Genomic DNA, 22,205 nt, shown 5'->3' with positions numbered 1-22,205 from the left:
GCGTACGGTCCTAACGAGCGTCGAAACTAAGTTCGTCGTTAAAATATATATTTTTTTTATTATTTAGTCGAAGTCGAACCGTAAGGCGCGTAGGTCCCTAACGAGCGTCGAAACTAAGTTCGTCGTTTTATATTTTAACGACGAACTTAGTTTCGACGCTCGTTAGGGACCTACGCGCCTTACGGTTCGACTTCGACTAAATAATAAAAAAATATATATTTTAACGACGAACTTAGTTTCGATGCTCATTAGGACCGTACGACGAACTTAGTTTCGACGCTCGTTAGGGACCTACGCGCCTTACGGTTCGACTTCGACTAAATAATAAAAAAATATATATTTTAACGACGAACTTAGTTTCGACGCTCGTAAGGCGCGTACGGTCCTAACGAGCGTCGAAACTAAGTTCGTCGTTAAAATATATATTTTTTTGATTATTTAGTCGAAGTCGAACCATAAGGCGTGTAGGTCCCTAACGAGCGTCGAAACTAAGTTCGTCGTTAAAATATATATTTTTTTTATTATTTAGTCGAAGTCGAACCGTAAGGCGCGTAGGTCCCTAACGAGCGTCGAAACTAAGTTCGTCGTTTTATATTTTAACGACGAACTTAGTTTCGACGCTCGTTAGGGACCTACGCGCCTTACGGTTCGACTTCGACTAAATAATAAAAAAAATATAATTTAACGACGAACTTAGTTTCGACGCACGTAAGGCGCGTACGGTCCTAACGAGCGTCGAAACTAAGTTCGTCGTTAAAATATATATTTTTTTTATTATTTCGTCGAAGTCGAACCGTAAGGCGCGTATGTCCCTAACGAGCGTCGAAAATATATATAGGTCCCTGATGTTTCATAGATTGGCACAAATGGTCTCTGTCAGGGACTATTTTTGTAAAAACTGAAACTGAGGGACTAATTTTGTACACCAGTTAACAAATACGCTTCGTATTGGTCAATACTCAGCGTATAAGGAAGGTCATATACGCTGCGTATTGGTCAATAGGCAGCGTATATAAAACTGGTAAACTTTTGATATTTCAAACCCACCCAAATGACCCCATTTTTCCAGATGTTTTATATACGCTGCGTATTGACCAATACGCAGCGTATTGTTAACTTGTGTACAAAATTAGTCCCTCAGTTTCAGTTTTTACAGAAATAGTCCCTGACAGGGATCATTTGTGCCAATCTATGAAACATCAGGGACCTATACTGTAAAAATGGAAAGATTAGGGACCAAATTGTAAACATATCAAAAAAGAGGGACCATTTGTGTAAAAGACAATACGATGCGTATTGATCAATACGCATCATAGACAAACCTTGTTTTCTGTGCAATGATTGGTTATCAGGCACTGAGATCTAGGGTTTATCTACGCTTCGTAGTGGTCAATACGCAGCGTATAGGGTTAACCCAATACGCTGCGTATTGACCAATACGCAGCGTAGATAAACCCTAAATTTTGCTAGGGTTTGGTGTGCCAATAGGCACTTTAGTGTGCCAATAGGCACACTCTTTAATAAACTCGGGCATAAAACTCTTGGCCTAAAATAATGAATTCGAACTATATATTTAATAATAAACATTTGAAAAAGTTTGGAGTTGATGGATTCAGTTCACATATTAGACAAAAATTTCATGTATTACCTGAGAAATTTATTCATAGACCCTTAAATCTTTTCAAATGTAAGGTTATGCTTCACCATTCCAAGGGTTGAAATAGTGACAACCACCTTTAGCCATAAACACATTCAATTTAAAAATAGGGTTTTGGAATAAATTATGTTTGTGTTAGGAACTATAGGTTTATGGATTAGTAGGATAATGAACCATTAAGAATAGTTAGAGGTGCAACCCTAAAACGGGTGGAAAACGAGCCTGACGACCCAACCCTACCTGAAACCGGTTTCAACCTAGTTAGGACCCTTTTCAACCCTCAGGTTTAGACTCGGTTTGAAGGATTTTGCAGTCAACCTGACGGTTTGTAACCCGATGTCTCAACCTGGTTTCAACTCGATCCCATGAACCCTGTCTTGTTTACATTTCTAGCCATTATATGACGGTTATATAGCCCTTTAGTTACTGTTAATGACCATTTAAATGATATTTTTTGGGCAATTTCATATATATCTCTACAAACTTGCAAAATATCATGTAAAACTTGCAAAATATCATGTATACCCTTGAAAAATTATAAATATCATATATACTCTTACAAAATAGTTGAAATATCATATATACCCATTTCATTAGAAACAATTTAATAAATGACACTTTTACCCTTATTTTTCTTAAACTTTGAAATCTCATATATGACCTTTAACTTCAAATATTATATTTACTTATTTAGCTTGATTTATTTAGCTTAAATATATATATATATATATATATATATATATATAGGGGAAGGTTCTATGCAGAACACTAAATATTGCGAGAACACGTAGAACAAAATGAATCACTCATTTTTTCAATCCTACAAATCTAAAAAGTAAATGAAAATGTTACAAATGTAATATTTATTGTTTCTCACACTAGAATTTAAAATAAAATATGAAAAAATTTTAGTTTTTAGATAACCTACACACATGTAGGTTATGTGTAGGCTAAATTACCTACATGTATGTAGATTATGTGTAGTGAAAAATATATGATTTTTTATGTATATATAATACACATATGAATGTAAGAAACATAAAATTTAAGAAATATGAGCCTTAAATCCCAAAATTTAGTGATTTAGAGTTGTTCTTTTTGTTCTCGCAATAATTAATGTTCTGTAATGATCCTTCTCATATATATATATATAGAGAAAGTATAATGTACTTCACGCCTTAACGTACATTAACGTACTTCACGAAATATATAACATGCGTAATTATTTTTTTGACCAAAATAACGTGCGTGATTTTGGATCCCATGCGTGATTATGTGGTCCCATGCGTGATTAGATGTTCCATGCGTGATTATACCCCTGATCCAACGGTTACCATTGTCTCCTACGTGAAGTATGATAAGCCGTGAAGTATGTTAACCTTTCTCTCTCTCTCTCTATATATATATATATATAAAGAATACTTATAGGAAAAAAATAAAAATAATAATAATAAAAATAGATAAAAATTAATTTAATTTTAGTTTAAAATGTGTTATATAAAAATAAGAAGTTAAAAGATAAGCGTATATGAAAACTCGAAGTTAAAAAAATAAGGGTAAAATGATTATTTATCAGAAGGTTCTTTATAAATTGGGTATGTTTGATATTTTAACTACTTTGAAACAACATATATGATATTTTTAGGTTTTGTTAGGTATATATGAAAATTTTCAAATTTGTAAGGATATATATGAAAATAATGCTATTTTTTATACTTTTTTGCTCTCATATGCAAGTATACATATGTGACGAGGTATGACCCGGATTGGCTAACCCGACCTGGTCATTACCTATTATTTTATTATAAATATTTAATTACAAACGTTTATTCTAGAATGTTCTATTCTGCATGGATAAACCACGTAACCAAATTCCCAATCTTTTGGGAAGATCATGCAAATCCCTAACTTATCGGAGCCCATCCTAAGTTAAGGGAAACCCTAATGGTAAACTATAAATAGAGGTAAACATCTAATGTATGATCATCTGGCTCTCATTTACTCTCTCTCTCTCTATACCTTCATGCTTTCTCCCAAACCGAGACTTATTCTCACGCCGGAGGGTGGTTACTGGAATAATCCCATTCCTGTAACGAGTCATAATGGTGTTCTGTTTTGCAGCAGCTGTTCGAATCGCCAAAGAGTCGAAGTCCTAACTTACCGATAAGGTCAGTGTTTCTTCATTGGCGCCATCTGTTGGACCTTTCGGTAACAACAGCAAGAGTGAACCCAATGGCAAGCAAAGTACAAGAAAACTTTGGAGCCCTCAGGCAAGTTAGGACCCAATGGGAAGGTCCCTACGTCATCCAAGAAGACCTTGGCAAAGGGGCCTACCGCTTGTCCAGACTAGATGGCACCGCTTGTCCAGACTAGATGGCCCCTAACGGCGGGTTTGCTCGTTTTTCTTTTACAAACAAGTGTAATCCATCTCTAACAATGTCTCTTTTTTCTTCTAAGTATTGAGTTAATAAAAGTTATTTCCTTTTTATTATTTTTTCCTCATTACTTACATGCATAAATACAAAATTACCATCGCATTTAACCTGCACTTTACGGTACAAACAATTACCATCGCATCTAAACTGCACATAATGGTAAAAAGCATCCTTGACACGAATTATTTTTCATATAATAAGTCAAAGGATCAAAAATATACAACGCTAAGAGTGGGTATCTTGGTAATAGATACATTAACCACTACAAAAACAGATAGGTATTTTGGTAATAAATGCATACAACTATATTGAAAAAAACCAAGTACTTGTCCCTGTTGCTAAATACCAACATACGGGAACCAAAAAAACAAACATGTTCTAAACATCTACTTCTTGGAAAGCATTGCTCTCACCTCTGCAGGGGTGTACAATGCCACACCATAACATTCCAACAGTTGGGGATCAACGATCAAGTCATCGACATTCTCCTCATCCACCGGAAGAGCCACCACCTCTCGATCCACAGCCAGGTTTATATTGGAACGGCCATTACGGCGCTGTTCGTACACCAATCCACAATGTTGGACATGATTAGGTGGAAAGGCTCCCATCAGAGTGTCAGCTGATAGTGAAACCACACTTGCATCAGCTTTTGAAGGACTCTCATATATGACACTCTTGCAGGACCAGCTAGCCCGGGGTAAAGCATCATCGGAGCGCACTTCCTTTCCTCTAATCATCTCATCCGTCACCGGAATTTGGAGATGAATTAAACCGTCAGCTGCATCCAAGCGTCGGAAAATTTTGGAGAGTCTCTGTTTATAGCACTTCCGGCTCATCTTTTCGAATTACCAAATTTGGAAAAAACAACTTAATTTATACAAGTTTAAAAGACTTGACAGTATGACGACAGCAAGATTAATAAAAAGTCATCATTGCACGTCAAATCGCCACACTTAGGCAACCGGCGGCATCGCTCATCATGACATTAGCATTAAATGGTTGACAAAAACTCAAGTGTTTGCACATAACCCAAGCAAAACAGTGTTTATACAAAATATCCAAGGAATAGTGTACATAACAAACAAAATAAAAACACTCATTCCTCACCAGATTCCTCCACCGGATCCAACATTAGATGTAAGGAGTCCACGCCATCTTCGTTTACCTTATCCATCAGATTCGCATACGCGGGCAGCGGCTCGTTGCACGCCGCTTCAAGAGCATCCGACATATCTCCCTGAAGTTTGCCCCTTGTTGTGTGGAAGGCGGGAGTAATCTTCTTTGATTGTTGGCATTCAAAGTAGCCCTTGTAAACACCATCATGATGGCCGGACTGATAAGCTGCAGAAGAAAGGCGGTCCAACAAAGCAGTAAAAGACTCCGACTGACGGAGATACTCAAACGCCCCAACCAGGCCATTGGTTAATTAGCCAATTCCTGTCGCCTCGCAATTCAGCCAGTTGGCTAGTCAGGCTATCCACCTCAACGTTTGATTGCTCCAAGGCACTTTCCGCCTCTTTAAGGCGTGCCTGATGGGTGGCGGAAGACTGGACAAGCTTATTCTTCTCGGAGACAAGGGAATCATATTGTTGCTGAAGTTTTCTAAGCTGATCCTCCTGCTCCTCCAACTCAACTTTCTTGGCTTGGGCCTTGGCGTTAAACGCTTCTACCTCAACAGTTAAAGCTTGGTACCGCTCCCGCACCTGAGACACAAAATCGGTGTCAATTCGGAACTTTTCCATCTTAGCAGACATTTCAGATCTCACTTTTTGAGCTTTGTTAATAGCTTTACGCTCCAGCTCCTCTTGAACATTCTTAGCATGAGCAAGGACACGGTCCTTCTCCGCTATATCACGAGCCCATAATATCCTCTCCTCAGCAAGATTGGCAGTCACCCGCTTCAAGTCATCTTCCGCCTTATTTTTCTCCAACACAAACCTACTCTCCCTCAGACCAGCGGCTTGGAGTTGACTTTCCAAGCAGTACTTTTCATCTTTCTGCTCCTGAATAGCAGCCCGCGCCTGGTGGAGCTCGTTGTTATCATGCATCCACCTACGCCGGATCTTTGCAAGCCGCCGAGGCTGTCTAACGGAATCCACCATAGTGGCATTCATCAAGTTTTCATTGTTTAATCCCTCAACATACCCTGACTCAGCCGAGGGATATGCCCGCTCAACCCAGTGTTGAATCACGGGGGGGGGGGAATCAATCTCGAAGACTCAGCTATTTTCCACCTGGGCTGGTAGCGCTTATCCGGTACGTTGGGATCCCAATTGATGGTAGGCAAATAAAGATCATCACCCAAACGGGCCCCATTATCAGCAATCCCGCTACTGGACCCTCCAGCATCGCTCACGGCGGTATCTCCTCCACTGGTTGCCTCGTGAGCAGCAAACACCGTAGGCATCTCCTTTCCGGTTGCAGAAAAAACACTGAAAGGAGAGTCGAACAAGGAGGTGGGGGTAACACTTGAAGGCAGGGGGAGTAGAAACCGGACTAGTTGTCACAGCCACAGTAGTTGTGGGCATAGGAGGTGGCATAGGACAACTAACAGCAGTGACAACACTTTCCTGTGATATAAGAGCCGAAAGGCTTGGTTCGCCAGCAGCGGAAGGTATAACTTCCATAGATGTCAAAGGGGCAGAGGATACACCCTCAACTTGAACCCCAGCAGTAGAACCTGTGGGAAATCAGATTTTCAGCAACATAGAACACAAAGTCCATAATAACACCTACACACAAAATTACTTACCAATGGGCAAGGCATAGGTGACTTGAATAGCCTCGAAAGCAGTCAGGGCAGGTACAGTAATAACCTTGCGTTTTTTGGACACCGAGTTGGACTTGCCAACTCAGCAGCAGTAAAAGCAACATTCCCAGTGGGTACACTAACACCAACCGTGGGAGTAGCGGCCCCCGCGGCCATGTACTTCCGCCTGGTGATTTTCATCCGGATTGGTTTTTTCGTCTCTGCGGCAGAAACATTGCTTCCTCCGCTGGGGGGAGGCTGAGAAATATAAGCAGCCGGGTCCGCCGGCAAAGACGGTAGCAAAAACTGCTTCAAGTGGATCTTCAACACATCAGGTTCCTGTTCACCTATTACGCGGACCGCATCCCTTAAAGCAGCATTCCGCGGGGGATCCACAAAGTCAAACAAACTCCATTTACCTGTAACATGTACACATGTTAATTCACATACAATTAACAAAGCATATGCAGGGCCAAAGAACTACATACCTTCATCATCCCTCCGGAACGAAGGGTACAACTTGATATCACGCCATAACAGGCTCATCCCCGCCATCACCAAGGCTCCCTCAGGGATTACCGTGCACTCGAAAGGACACCCACATAATCTCATATCAAGAGCGTTTGCCACGTAAGCATCTTTTGGGGGGCCATCATCTTTAACCTTGTCCTTCGGTCCCATCTCCCTCCAGTGCATTTCTCCGGGAATGACACTGGCATCAATATAGAAGAATTTTTCTTCCAATCTTTATCATTGGAACTGGTAGGAATGTCTCTCAAGCAAGACACATCGGTGTCCCTTCTGTCGAAGGTAAAAAAGGGGGATTTCCATTCAAGGACGAAAAAAGCCCTAAAAACGATGAGTTCAGGGATATGCCCCAAGGCTATACAAGCAAACTCAAACTGTCGAAGTTTGACCAACCCCTATAGATGCAATTGAGAAATGTGGATGGGATAATGGTCAAGAACCAACTTACAGAACTTGGTGATCGGCAATCGGAAGTTGCAAAACTTGAAAAAATCACTAAACAGAGTGATTTTACCTTTCTTCAACGGAAGTGTCGTGCCTGTCTTCGACGGCAGTACCGGATTCCACTCCGCCCTAATATCGTAATCTTGAATAAGATTGTTGAACGATGTGAGTCCCCATTTGACATACAGGGCGTCAGAACTTGCTGGGGCAGATGAAGAAGATTCGCCGATTTTTGAGGCCATTTTTCGATTCAAGAGTTGAAGGAAGCGATTGTAAACAAGGAAGGAAATACAATCCCAAACCCTAAACGGGACACCTATTTATAGGGGATTGCAACCTTTCGAATTCAAAAAGGCAAACGGGTGGGAACGCGTGTCAAGACAGGAGAGGTACAACTGTCACTAATAATGATGACTTAACTATCACATCCATTCCCATCGCCGCCATTTTTCAAAAAATCATAACGGTACCCCACTCGAGAAACTTACACTCAAAGGGGGAAATTTTGACCTTTCCTTTTTTAGTCCGATTTCATGAATTTCATTTCATAACTTCGGACTGGGGGGTCATGACGAGGTATGACCCGGATCGGCTAACTCGACCCGGTCATTACCTATTATTTTATAATAAATATTTAATTACAAACGTTTATTCTAGAATGTTCTATTCTGCATGGATAAACCATGTAACCAAATCCCCAATCTTTTGGGAAGGTCATGCAAATCCCTAACTTATCGGAGCCCATCCTAAGTTAAGGGAAACCCTAATGGTAAACTATAAATAGAGGTAAACATCTAAGGTATGATCATCTGGCTCTCATTTACTCTCTCCCTCTCTCTCTCTATACTTTCATACTTTCTCCCAAATCGAGACTTATTCTCACGCCGGAGGGTAGTTATAGGAATAACCCCATTCCTGTAACGAGTCCTAACGGTGTTCTGTTTTGCAATAGCTGTTCGAATCGCCAAAGAGTCGAAGTCCTAGCTTACCGATAAGGTCAGTGTTTCTTCAATATGTATTGGGTGTTTTGGTTAAATCACAATATTAAAAATGCAAAATCACACTTAAAAATGTAAAAATCACTCTTGTAAACGAAAAAAAAAAAAAATACTCAAAACGCTATGAAAATCGAAAGTGGGCATTTATATGTCAATGTGGAACGGGTTTTTTAATCCGCTATGACCGCAAGTTTGTATGATTTAATATTGTGTCTTGTGTCGTGATTTTTTCCTTTATGAAACTGTATATTAGTTACTATAAAATTACCATTAGAGGTATGGGTAGGGTGGATAAGGCGGATTGGATTTCGAGTATTAGAGTGGCAAATGAGATTGGTTTTGTTATGTTCCAAGAGTCCCAGTTGGAGTCGATGCTAAATGTCAACTTAGATAGGTTTTGGGGTAGAGGAGATTTTGATGTGGATTGGGTGGACGCCACGGGTAGATCGGGGGGGATCGTTTCTATGTGGGATAAGAAAGTGTTTCACAAACTTTCGGTCCATAAGCATCGAAATGTTCTTGTTGTTCATGGTTTTCTCAAAAATAGTGGAGTCAAAGTAGGGATGGTGAACGTCTATGCTCCGCAAAAGATTGAAGACAAGAGGGTAGTGTGGTTGGAGTTGGATCGGATTCTTCAACAGGACTCGTCTTATTGGATTGTTGGTGGAGACTTTAATTGTGTTCGTGATAGAAGCGAAAGGAAGAGTTCTAAGTTTAATGCAGCGTCTACTAACGAGTTTAATGAGTTTTTAGATGGGGCGGACTTGCATGAGTATGGGTTAAGAGGCCGAAAGTTTACTTTCGTTTCGGGCAACAAATGTAGCAGGATTGATAGGATCTTTGTGTCCTTGAATTTTCTTAATAAGTGGCCTAATGCGGAGTACCGAGCTTTGGCGAGGGGCAAGTCGGATCATAGCCCTTTGGTTCTTAAGGTCGAGTATAGGAACTATGGTCCAAAACCGTTCAAGTTTTTTAACTCTTGGTTAGATCGTGATGGGTTTGAGGAGGTGGTCAGTAATGCCGCTAATCGGTTTTCTGAAGATTCCGTCCCGGATATTTTTTTGCTTCACAAGCTGAAATATATTCGGGGTGCTATTTTGAAATGGAAGTCTAGATACTTGAAAGTGGAGGAGGAGGAGCTTCACGGCATTCAAGTGGAGTTGGAGGAGTTGGACAAAGAGGTGGAGAATCGTGACTTAACGGAGGATGAACAGTGGACCCTTTGCGAAGGGAATAAGAGATTAAGAGAGATTGAAGTTTTTAAACAAAAGGATTTGAGACAAAAGGCGAGGGTGAAGTGGGCTAGGGATGGTGACGAGAACTCTAGTTTTTTCCATGGGGTGGTGAATAAAAGGAGGGTCTCGAATTGTATTCCAGGGGTTATGGCTAACGGGGTTTGGATATCCAAACCCACTTTAGTTAAACGTGAAGTTTTTTCATTCTTCAGGAACAAGTTTGTAGAAGACATGGTCGAAAGGCCAAAGCTGGTTTGCGAAGACTTGAAGACTATTTCGGAAGCCGAAGCTGATTATCTTGTTGGTTCGTTTACGAAAAAAGAAGTCAAAGAGGCAGTATTCGAATGTGGTAGTGACAAAGCTCCGGGCCCAGATGGGTTCAATTTTCGGTTCATTAAAAGGTTGGAATTTATTTGAAGATGATTTTATGAAGATTTTCCATCATTTTCATGAGTCTGGGAGTATCAGTCGGGGGGGGGGTTGGGTCTTCTTTCATAACTTTGATTCCTAAGGTGGAGAATCCGGTGGGATTAGGAGAATATCGGCCTATTAATCTGATAGGGGTGATCAGCAAGGTGATATCAAAAGTTTTGACTAATAGACTGAAGACGGTGATGGACTCGGTCACTCACGAGACTCAGACGGCGTTCTTGTCGGGTAGATATATATTGGATGGTCCTATGATTATTAGTGAGGTTATGTCTTGGGCGAAAAGGAGGGGTAAAGAATTATTTATGTTCAAAATAGACTTCGAAAAAGCCTACGATAATGTTAATTGGGATTTTTTGATGTCTATTATGAAACAAATGCGTTTCCCGGATAGGTGGTGTGATTGGATTTATGGAGTTTTAGCTTCGGCCGCTTCCTCTATTCTGGTTAACGGATCTCCCACGTTCGAGTTCTCGTGCAGCAAAGGTATTAGGCAAGGCGACCCTATATCTCCGTTTTTATTTATTTTTGTTATGGAAGCATTTTCTAGTATTATTCGAAAGGCGTGCTATATGGGTTTGATGGAGGGGGTGCGATTGCCTAATGACGGACCGGTTTTATCTCATCTGTTGTATGCGGATGATGCTATGATGATGGGTGAATGGTCGCAGTTTAATTTTAATTCTCTTAGGCGATTGCTGCATGTGTTCCATTTATGTTCTGGTCTAAGAATTAATATTCATAAATCCACTTTGTTTGGTATTGGGAAAGAGCTTGTGGAGGTCCAAGATAAAGCGCTTTGGTTAGGCTGTCGTCATGGAGAGACGCCCTTTAAGTATTTGGGTATTCAGGTTGGTGGGAACATGTGTAGAATAAACAGTTGGGAGCCGGTGGTCCAGGTATTTAAAAAACGGCTATCCTTGTGGAAGGCTCGCATTCTTTCTATGGGTGGGAGATTGGTTCTAGTCAAGTCTGTCTTGGAGAGTATCCCCTCTTACTATTTTTCTTTGTATAAGGCTCCCGTTGCGGTCATAAACAAGCTTGAAGGATTAATTAAGCGTTTTTTATGGGGTGGGAACGACGAAATTGGTAAGATCCATTGGGTGGCATGGGACAGAGTGGCGAAACCTAAGTTAGTGGGTGGGTTGGGTCTGAGTAGATTGCTCGACTGTAATCTCTCGATGATGTTCAAGTGGATATGGAGATACAAAGTTGAAGAGAATGGATTATGGAAGAGGGTTATAGATGCGCTACATGTTTCAAATCGTCGATGGGATATGGTGCCTTGGAACAAACAATCTAGCGGTCCGTGGAGTAAGATGGTGAAGGTAGCGTACGCGACAAAAAAAAAAGTTACTATAAAATTACATTACAAAATAGATTAAGTTTGAACTTTTAAGTTATTTATGTATCTTATCTATTTTTGAGAGTTTTATTTAATAAATAGGGTTGAACTCGGTTTAAGAATCCGACCCGATCCCAACACAACCTGAACCGATTTCACAGGGTTCGGTTTTCCATTCCTCCAACGTGGTTTAAGAGCTAAGACAGTTTGATTTTCAACCTCAACCTAATCCGATTTCAACCTGATTTAGGTTAGAAACCTAACCCGATTAGTGGGCCCTTTAAACCCTAACACAATTTGTGCAACTATGAGAATTGTAGTATATAGTCTACTAGTTTAAGAACCCGCGAGGTTCGCGGGTGGACTAAAACACAAATGAATAAGTTTAATTTATTGAAGTAATCGTTTGAATTAAATAACCGTTGAAGTAATAATAAATTAGTAAACTACAATGAGACAAATAATGTAATAGCTAAAATATTTGGTTAGATAGCTCTAATTTTACCACAATAACGTACCTATAATTTATATTTGGTTACACGTCTCTAGCAAATCGAGCTTTACTCCACCAGCCCGCCTTTACCTGGTCTTTTCGATGGTGGATCTTAATCTGTGAGTGAACATATGCCTGGTGTCAATATTTGTATTGTATGTTTGTGTAGGATTTTTTTTTTTGGCTTGGAATTAGGATTAACAAATTTAGAAGCGTGGAATTGGGATTAAAAAGCGCGTCACTTACATTATGTTTGCTTTCCCCTGCTGCCCGCTACGCGAGCAAAACCATTCAGTGCAACTTCAGGTATAGATTGACTGCATTTGGGGCACACCGTGTAAGGCCTTCTTTTTGTGCCGCAGCCAACAAAATCGACTTGTCGATGAGAATATGTGATCATAGAATCTGCAGAGTGCATCACAAATTTGGACAGAATTTAATTGGCTTATACTGAAAGTTGTTGCAAATAAATCTTACCATGCTAGTTTAGTTGTTTCTCTTGCTTTATTTTTGAGCAACCTTCTTCTTCTCAACCTTATGCATCTCTATGGCAGTTGAAATTCAAGGACTTCTTGCCTCCTGTGGTTGCAGGGGTGGTGTTAGCCACATGAGAAGTGAATCCCTGTGAAGAAAACCTACAAAATCTGTCGTTTAAGGTTGTAAGCAAGTAAAGGAAGGAAAGATAGATAGTCATAGAACCAGTATAGTATAGATTGGTTAGCTCTTTAACACGTGTTTCTTATTTTACATTGTGATCATTAGACCACCCGTAGTGGGCGTCATTTTCTCAAAAATATTGCCCAATAACGCCCAATTCCACCCCTTGCCCACCTCCATGGCCGTTTTCGGGCGTGTTTTCGCCTAGATTTTTTTTTGGCGTGTTTTAAAACATGCTGAAGGGGGGATTTCTTGGCCAATCACATTTGATAACGTAAACATGCGTATCTCTATATTTTTTGCAAATTTTAATAACGTAAACTTTTTCAAAATAAGTAAAAAAAAAAGAAATATCTTAATGATCATAATCTTTCAAGAAAAGAAAAGAAGGCAGATGAACAAAATGAAACCCATGTTAGGACGAAAGTTAGTTTCATAGTTTAATTAAAGGTGTATTTAAGTTCAAATGCATACGCATCAGAGAAAACATTTTTAACACTTTTTTAACAGAAGGATAAAACAAATACATACTCCAGATCTTAAATAAATAAGTTTGAACAACGAAATTATCCAAATTGAACATCGCAACGGAGACTGCTCTATAAACTCACTTAATTGTAACAGAGAATAACTTACTTGTCTTCCGTCCTAATCCATCAATAAGTTGTCGAGGCCGTGGCAATGAGTACAGGCGGCGGTGATGATTGCCGGCGCCGGAGGCGCTCTCCGGCTGCCGAGCAGCAGTGATTAAAGGAGGTGGTGTTTGGTGTATCTTGGAATATATTCGGCCCATCACTCTAGCAATGGCACCAAAATCATTGTTGGGTCAGTTCCTTCACAACCACATACCACTGTGTAAACGAACCATAGGATACCAGAACTTACCCCATTCGTCGGAGATGCACATCAACCGTCGTCTTCAATTGCCAATCACTGATAGCTCGGCTCTTGCAGCCGTCTACAACCATTAAACGCCCAAGAACCAAACCATTGACACCTCTTTGTCGCCATTACCGGCATATCGTGTCGCGGTTCCTTGTTCTTGTGATCCAAATACCTGTAATACAACTACAAACAATAAGTGATGATCTAATCTACTTTAATTGGGATAATATAAACCTAAAAAATAGATTGAAATACGGAAAAGCATCGCGGTTTCTATGTATCAGTCTTATGATTTATGTGTGATTTTCGGTGAAGCACTATATGAGAAGACATTTTGTGCACATGAAGAGAAATTCATTCTCTCAGTTGTTGCGACTGCCAATCGATTTGCAGTAAATGGTTAGCAGAGTTAAAATTATGGAAAAATAGCTTTTTTGAATATAGACTTTAAACAAATCAGTTTGAGAAGTTAAGTTTAAACCATACTGCAAATTCAAAGGCTTTTTCTAGATTCTTTTTGAAAGAAAAAAATGCTAAAATAAAATTCCAACTTTAAACTTTACAAGACAATTTACATGTTTCTATCTAGAAAGTGTATAACCACTATTGACACCTTAGGTTGCAGGAATGAACATATAAGCATGTTATACATTCTGTTTTATTTTTATAAATGCTAACTTCAAGATCACAGCGATAGCCATAATTTATAATTTATAAATTCAGATGTAACAGATTTAGGTTATATTTCATCGCTAATGGATCAAATCGGTAACATCAAATAATTTTGCTAATGGGTCGATATGTATTGATAACCAAAACACTTTCAACACTAATTACCAAATCATTTAATAAAGCTAAAAAGACTGAAACCCTACCCATCTTTTCTGGAAACAGCGCGAAACTCTGCTCAAAGTTGTCTCATCTGAGAGAAATCAAACCAAAAGAACATATTTAAATTACAAAACAAATCAAACACATGGAATAAGAGTATAATCGGAAAACATACTCAAGAGGAACAATTATACCTTAAATCACCACAGGAGCACATCTGACCACCACAAACGTCGTCGCAAACCTGATCTTCACCAGTGCAGCCTCTGTAACTCTGCATCATCGCCATAGCCGGAGTGAAACCCTGCAATTGTAAATATCGAGATCAATACAACATAAAAAGTACGGTAATTATCGAGATCAACAAAAACCCTAAACAATAAACGTAAAAGGGAAGGAGGGGAATTACCTGTGACCGACCAACCCATCGGTTGTTAACGTATTCAACTCAACAATGACGCCGCGATTGGGGATAATTACGACGTTTGGGAGATTTTGGTGGAGCTTTTTTATGTGAGAAACAGGGAGCCAATGATTGGTCAATGACGACGAACACAACGGATTTTTCCGCTCCAAAATTGGTAGCGCTCGGCTCCTGAAACTTGAGACGTCACCACCTGTGGAAACCATCGTTCGATTTAGGGTAGGGGAAGGAAAATTAATAACACCAGGGATCGAACGTGCATTAGTGGAGCGTAATAACCAATACAGAACCAATTTACCAGCTGAACAAATATGATTAGTTTCAAACAAAATTCATATTTACACACAAACAAAAAAGGAAAGATAAAATGAAGAGCTAATGAGAGTGTGCCATGTGGCAGACTTTACTGTTCACAAGGTTCTAAAATTAATATATGGATAATACCAAGTTAACCACTTGCAATAGTAATCCATGACTCCTGGGCATATTAATAGTCCAGTTTAAGTATTTGAACGTAGACACACAAGTCTTAAAACAGAATAAATGATATAAAAATTGGGTTAAACATCAACTAAAAGGATTAGGAAGTTTACCAAAGTTTCAGCACCAGTATATAGTCAAACTGAAGCATAAATCTGACCTCTTCACCTCAAACAAAAACGTGAAATGGACCTCTTCTATTTGATTACAAAAATACAAACAAATAATCATTATACAGACAAACTGAAGCTTAAATAATCACGAAATAGAAGCATAAATCTGGCAAAACGAACTAATATACTCATCAAAACCCTAAATCTGACCTCTTCGATTTAATCACGAATATACAAACAAAAAATCGGTAATTAAACAAATTGAAGCATAAATCATTGCAAAATAAGCGTAAATTTGAAACTATATACTCAATTAATCGCTAAAAGAACACATAAACCCTAACTTTTCATCATAATAAGGAACTGTAGATTCAAATGATATTGAAAGACATACTTAACCACATGAGGATCACGTAAGAGCATCCGTAGGATCGAGAGCGTAACTTGACAAACAAAATAGAAAATGCAAGTATCATAAGCATTCGAGCATCTTGTTTTTCCTTCAAAATAATAAGAGCATCCATCACTTAATTAATTAAAATAAAACATTATAATACCTTTGAAGATTTTCTTTTCTTAAATCGGTGGCAGGCTTCCTTCTTTTGGGGCATAATTAAGACCTTTCTTAACAGAGTAGCCTTTCCGTGCCCTGTAAAAAGTGTACAAACATTAAAACCTGAAGAAAATAAAACTGAAATAAAAAGTTATAACAAATAAATACATATCGTAATTGCAAATTCTTTATTTATAATTACATATCATATTTATGTACACGGTTCGGCAAATTCTGTACCGATTTACAACAGTCCATTTTCCTGCATTCGAATAATACACGTTACAAAGTATATAGAATCATACAAACTGGTCAAACCCCAGGGACGAAATTGACATTTTACTCCATAAATAAATAAATAAACAACTTACTTGATAAGCCTTTAGTGACAGATCAGCTACTTTTTTTGTCATCACCAAACTTAAACTCCGTAAGATACCTATAATAGTCTAGGGATAAGCTCGGTACCAATCATATCGATACCAAAAATTTCCAAAAGTGGGTACCGGTACCGTATAAATACCGTGTGGTATAGTTCGGTACCAAAAATGTCAAAATTAGTCCGAAAAGTGGCACAAAATAGTGTATGTGGCTAAAAATTTGCATTTAAAAACCATCTTATTTAAAAAACTTAAACATGAATAATATAAAATGAAAAATAAACAAAAAAATTAATAAAAATAAATATAGATTCAAGAAAACTTACATAACATAACTCAGCATGATCATACTCATCAGCCGTTACTATGCGCCAGCAATTCCATTTTCATATTTATCAAGACAAAGAAAAAAAGACATTAGAAAGAAATTCAAGTTATGGTTTCCAAACAATTTACAAAGGTAAACATGTCGAATAAAACATTCAATAAAATTAACCTCTTATCTTTCTTCTATAGTTGAAAATAAACAGTACTTGAATTTACATATGTTTTATTTTCTAAAGAAACTTTGTAGCAGGTTCAACATATATAAATGCCCTTACACATGTTGAATTTCTTATAAAGTTTGTTTTGAAAATGAAAGAAGTTGAAATCATCCAAACCAAGCAGATCGGAGAAATCCAGTCTTGTAACCAATTGGACAGAAGACATCTTCACACATGTCTGCATTTTCTGAAAGAACAAATAAGATTTCAATCAATAAGTTTGGAGGGATACCAAATCTCAAAATCAATAACTCTCATAGCATGTTGCTTAGAATAATAACTTAATTGTTTATCTAGAAAACCTCCTTCCACCACATGAGGGTAATCTTTAATCTTTATCCACAAGAACATCTTTTACTTCCCTAAGCTTCTCAACTTCCATTTCTACTTTAATAGCTCGATAAAAAAAAAAAAAACTGGCTTCCTTTTCAGTTGCCACAATCTTCTTTTTGAAATCAGATAATGTACCTCTATGTACAAAAGTATTTATATCAAGGGCACCCATCTGTGGTGTGTGAGAAATTGGGGAGTAAATCAACTTAGGGTTCAAAACAAAATCAAAATAAAACAACCATTGACTTAAAAAAGGACGATTACTAATCTAAATCAAAACCCTTGTAGTGATCAGTTATACAAACATAAAAAACCCTACTTCTAAACTGATCTATAAAGATTCATAGTCTAATACAAAACATAACAATCACATGAAGAAAATAATAAAAACTAATAAAAATACACTAACTAAAATTAGAAACTGTATCTGTGCCCCAAACCACAAAATCACTGGAAATACGAACTCAAAATGAAAGAACCTTACCTTGATTGTCTACCATACCATCACATGGAATCACCTCATAAGTCCTCAACAACCTTAAAACCCAAATAACATGAATCTACCTTTGCTAGATCTGTGCCCCAAACCACAAAATCACTGGAAATACGAACTCAAAATGAAAGAACCTTACCTTGATTGTCTGAAGAACATACGTGCAGAAATAGATCAGTAGTCGAAACCCTAGTTTAGTCGGCCTCCTTTAATGGTCTATGGTCTGGACCCTAGATCAAGGAGAAAGATGTAAGAGCAGAAATTGTGGCGATTTAGGCTTGAATCGACATCACCAAATGGAACGATGTTCTTCTTCATTTATTTAAGGGTGAATACAGAAAGACAGAGAGAAAGAGAAAATCTGGATCTAGGTTCTTGGGAATTTGAGAGAGAGAGAGAGAGAAATGGATTGCCGCCCAAAGAAGATTTGTGTGGAATATTAAGTTGACAGGTGGCAAAAACAGGTTTAAGCAAATGCCAAGTGGCCAAAATTGTTTTGTTTTAATATAAGTAATAGATGTGCCCTAGGTGAGACAAAATTTGAATCAAGTTGAGCTATTTTCTTTCAAATCTAAATGCATTGATTCGATTCTTGTTACCAAAGTTATTGAATTACCCTTTTCCAGTGAACATGGACCCCGATATAAATTATATATCTATCCCAATTTTTATATAATGTTCGAAATCTCGTATTTTTTCTAGTTGCCCAATTCAAGTTAAACTTACGTTTTTTCACTATTTATTTACAAACAAAAAAAAAATCGAAAATCAAATAGAAACATCCCTATCGTTTTAAGACTATAAAGTAAACTTATTTATATAGTAGAAGCATTGAAACCGTTGGTTATGATCTTGAACTTAAATAATGCTAGGTTTTGAGTTTCTAACATAGTTTGACCCGACTCGAACCTAAATATATGTAATTAACTTGATCATTAGATAAGCACCAAAAATTAGCGCCACCGATAAAAGAAGTCATTCATGTCCTTAAATTCACAACAATCTAATTAATATCACATGTATTTTTAGCCACTTAAGAGATTATGATAGAACTACAACGTACTAATTTTGTTTACGTTAAGTACGATATTGATTCACGAGCTTTCAATCATTCTAAGTATAAAAAAACAAAAGAGATACACATCACCTTGTTTGATAACCTCCTTGACTGAGGCAACTTGTAGATGTCCCATAGCAAGAAAAATAAAACAAAAGAAAACAATTTTCATTAACATATCTGTAATACTTCTAATTTTGTTTTTATATCTCAATTTTTATACACTTAACATGTATGGGCACACAGATATACACACATACAAGCATCATACACACAACAAACATTGAAAGTATATATCCACGTGATATCGTAAATTGGATTGAGTCGTATAGAGGAAAAAAATAATTAAAAAAAGGAGTTATTGGAAGCTATCATATTCTCTTCTTAGCGGGTTTTGTGCTGATTTAGAAACGATACAGTTTATAATATCAACTAGTTTTTTTTTACGTCGCATGTTGCGGTGAAATCGAGCAAATGATAATTTAAAACAAACATGATTTGAAAATAAAGCATGCTGTTTAGAAAGTCAAACCATTAGAATGGTAAAGTTTATTATTGTACCCTTTTATGATACAAAAAAAATTATTTTGAATACAACTTCGTTTTTAACAAAAATTATAACGGAATGTCGAGTGAAAAAATCAAGCACGACAACGTATTTGAGTTTTTAGAAAAAAAAAGTTTATAAACGTAAATTATAAAAAAAGTATCTAATTATTTGATAAATTAATATATGTTTTATAAAAAATAGAATTATTAAAAAATGGTAAAGGAAATATATGGTTTTAAAAAAGGAAAAATAAAATAAAATATGTTATTAAAAGTAAATATAATAATAAAACAATTATAATATATTAAATACAAAAATAATAAAAAGCTATATATAATTTTAAAAATAAAGTTACTATAAATCGTCTCTCATTAACAATATATATATAATATAATAGTAATTGGGAAGTGCCGATTTTATATTTGATAGTTAATTGCTATTTTGTGTGGTTTGTTAATAGAAAATGTTAGTTAAACTTGAATTGGGCTGATTGGGTTTTAACTTTTTTTTAGTTCTTTACAAAAGTTACAGTCGGGTTTAATTTTTTTTCTCGACACTTGCGTATAAATTTTGTTTAAAATAATGTTTCATTTAAAATACAGTGTTTTTCTTTTCTATCGTAAGTTATACGATGGATGGTATCATATCGGTTTCATGACGAACTAAACAAATTCCGACAAAAAAACACTGGTACCTGTGTTGGTATCATGGGAACGGACATTGTTATTCGTTTCTATAGCTTTCGATCGATTCAAAACACGTGTCGATATCCTTTCGGATATATTACAACTTTTTTTTTTGCTTATGCGTGACAACTTTTGTATAATCAAACCATTATAAATATTGTTTTTACAAACAGTCAGGGCCGACCAACCCGTGCGTTGCTAGAGGCCCAAATTTTCAAAGGGCCCAAAGGATTTTTATAAGCTTTTATATATATACTAAATTATATATTTAATATATGTATCCATTTATTATGCAAAAAAGTGTTGGTGGTATAGTGTAAAAACTATCTCAACATAATATAAAGGTCTGAAGTTCAAGTTTTGGCTCAACCACCAAGGTTTTATTTTTTTAACTCATTTCCCATTAACCATAATTTTGGGCCCAGTTTTTTTTTTGTTGCCCAAGACCTAAATTTTTTAAGAGTTCTCGGAGACGGCTCTGCAAACAGTGACAGTGACAGATCTTGAACTTTTATACAGGAAGACCAAAAGTTTTAAAGAAAAAATAAGGGGGGAGACTGGATACATATAAAACTTTCGGTTTTAAATTTAGCTAAATTTCAGTATCAGTGTCGTGTCATGCGGTACGGTACTGGTTCGAGAGTTTTAACGGTACCGTACCATACCATACCAATATCAATCAAACATATAGAATACCGTATTAATGTTTGACACGATACCACTTCTGTTCTCGTCTCTTAAACTCACACTATAGGGCATTACATTACAACACATACAATTCTAAGTGACGGCAGGAATGGTGGTTAAATGTGGTTGGCCATTTTTGGCGGCCACCTTTTTTTTCGTTTTTTCTTATAATATTTATTTATAGGTCTTGCCAAATTACAATTTTATCTTAATTTTAAAATTACGAATTTGCCCCGGCATATAATTGTTATTTATAGGTCCTGCCAAGTTACAATTTTATCTCAAGTTTAAAATTATGAATTTGCCCTCCGTTTCAAAATAAAATTTTGGTTTTGCTCCCTACTTAAATTGACGATTTTGCCCTCAGTTAAAAAATACGATTTTGCCCCCGGTTCAAAATTATGGTTTTGCACCCAACTAGAGTCCTGCCAAATTACGATTTGGTTCCCAGTTTAAAATTACGATTTCGCCCCCAGTTCAAAATAAATATTTGGTTTTGCCCTTAGCAAGAAATTACGACTTTGTCCGCAGTTAAAAAAATACGATTTTTGCCAACATTTCAAAATATTATTTTACCTCCATTTCAAAATTACAATTTTACCCCAGCTAAAAATTGCAATCTTGCAATCGTTTTTTTGGGCAAAACTATGGCAGTGTTTTATTTTACTTGGTTGACTAATTTTGTTTTTGTTCATGCCAAACAGCTGCCTAGCACTCGCTAATTCGTCCTGACAAATTATTGTATTGCTCCAAACTCTAAATTACACGCTTGCCACCGTTTTAGTTATTTTTATCATAACTGTGGTAGTGTTTTTCTTTAATTGGTTAACTCGATGATCTTTTTTGAGATCATGTTATAAGTAGCGTGTATAATTAACCGAAATAAAGAAGTACATGCTATTAAACTCAGAAATATTCGGTTTAGCGCCCCGCAACGCGGGCGGCGCATAACTCATAAAATTCTAAGTGCCGACGGGAAGAGTGAAGAAATGTGGTTGGCCAAAAGTGGCGGCCAACTTTCTTTTTTTTTTTTTTTCATAAAATAGTTATTTATAAGTCCTGCCAAATTACGATTTTATCCCCTGTTTAAAATTACGATATTGCTCTCAATTCGAAATTAAATTTATGCTTTGCCCTCAGCTGAAATTTACGATTTTGCCCTAAGTTAAAAAATACGATTTTGTCAGAGTCCTGCCAAATTACGATTTGGTTCCC

The 22,205-nt window shown here is 37.1% G+C and overlaps 1 protein-coding gene and 1 long non-coding RNA gene across 5 annotated transcripts; one reads left to right on the top strand and one right to left on the bottom strand.

Annotated features, from left to right (window-relative positions):
* The first annotated feature begins 9,092 nt into the window (after positions 1-9,092).
* On the top strand, positions 9,093-10,466 carry LOC110913577. The gene has a single exon (XM_022158400.1). The coding sequence runs from the start codon at positions 9,093-9,095 to the stop codon at positions 10,464-10,466; it is 1,374 nt and encodes a 457-aa protein (XP_022014092.1).
* A 1,722-nt stretch (positions 10,467-12,188) lies between these two features.
* Positions 12,189-18,525, bottom strand: LOC110909587. 4 transcript variants are annotated; one of them, XR_004880443.1, is made up of 15 exons: positions 18,150-18,525; positions 16,966-17,371; positions 16,631-16,698; positions 16,462-16,521; positions 16,264-16,355; positions 16,101-16,149; positions 15,707-15,790; positions 15,099-15,306; positions 14,884-14,993; positions 14,734-14,780; positions 13,859-14,030; positions 13,610-13,770; positions 12,794-12,960; positions 12,563-12,721; positions 12,189-12,433 (listed from the first exon to the last, which is right to left on the bottom strand). It is a non-coding gene; the product is annotated as an uncharacterized LOC110909587 (long non-coding RNA). The 4 variants fall into 4 exon arrangements; XR_004880445.1 differs by having other exon boundaries at positions 12,794-12,951; XR_004880444.1 differs by having other exon boundaries at positions 16,500-16,521.
* Between the last annotated feature and the right edge of the window lie 3,680 nt (positions 18,526-22,205).

Source organism: Helianthus annuus, chromosome 15 (assembly GCF_002127325.2).
Source record: "Helianthus annuus cultivar XRQ/B chromosome 15, HanXRQr2.0-SUNRISE, whole genome shotgun sequence".
Taxonomy (NCBI): domain Eukaryota; kingdom Viridiplantae; phylum Streptophyta; class Magnoliopsida; order Asterales; family Asteraceae; genus Helianthus; species Helianthus annuus.
The sequence above is the reverse complement of the archived record's forward strand: the minus strand, read 5'-3'. Positions and strand labels throughout refer to the sequence as shown.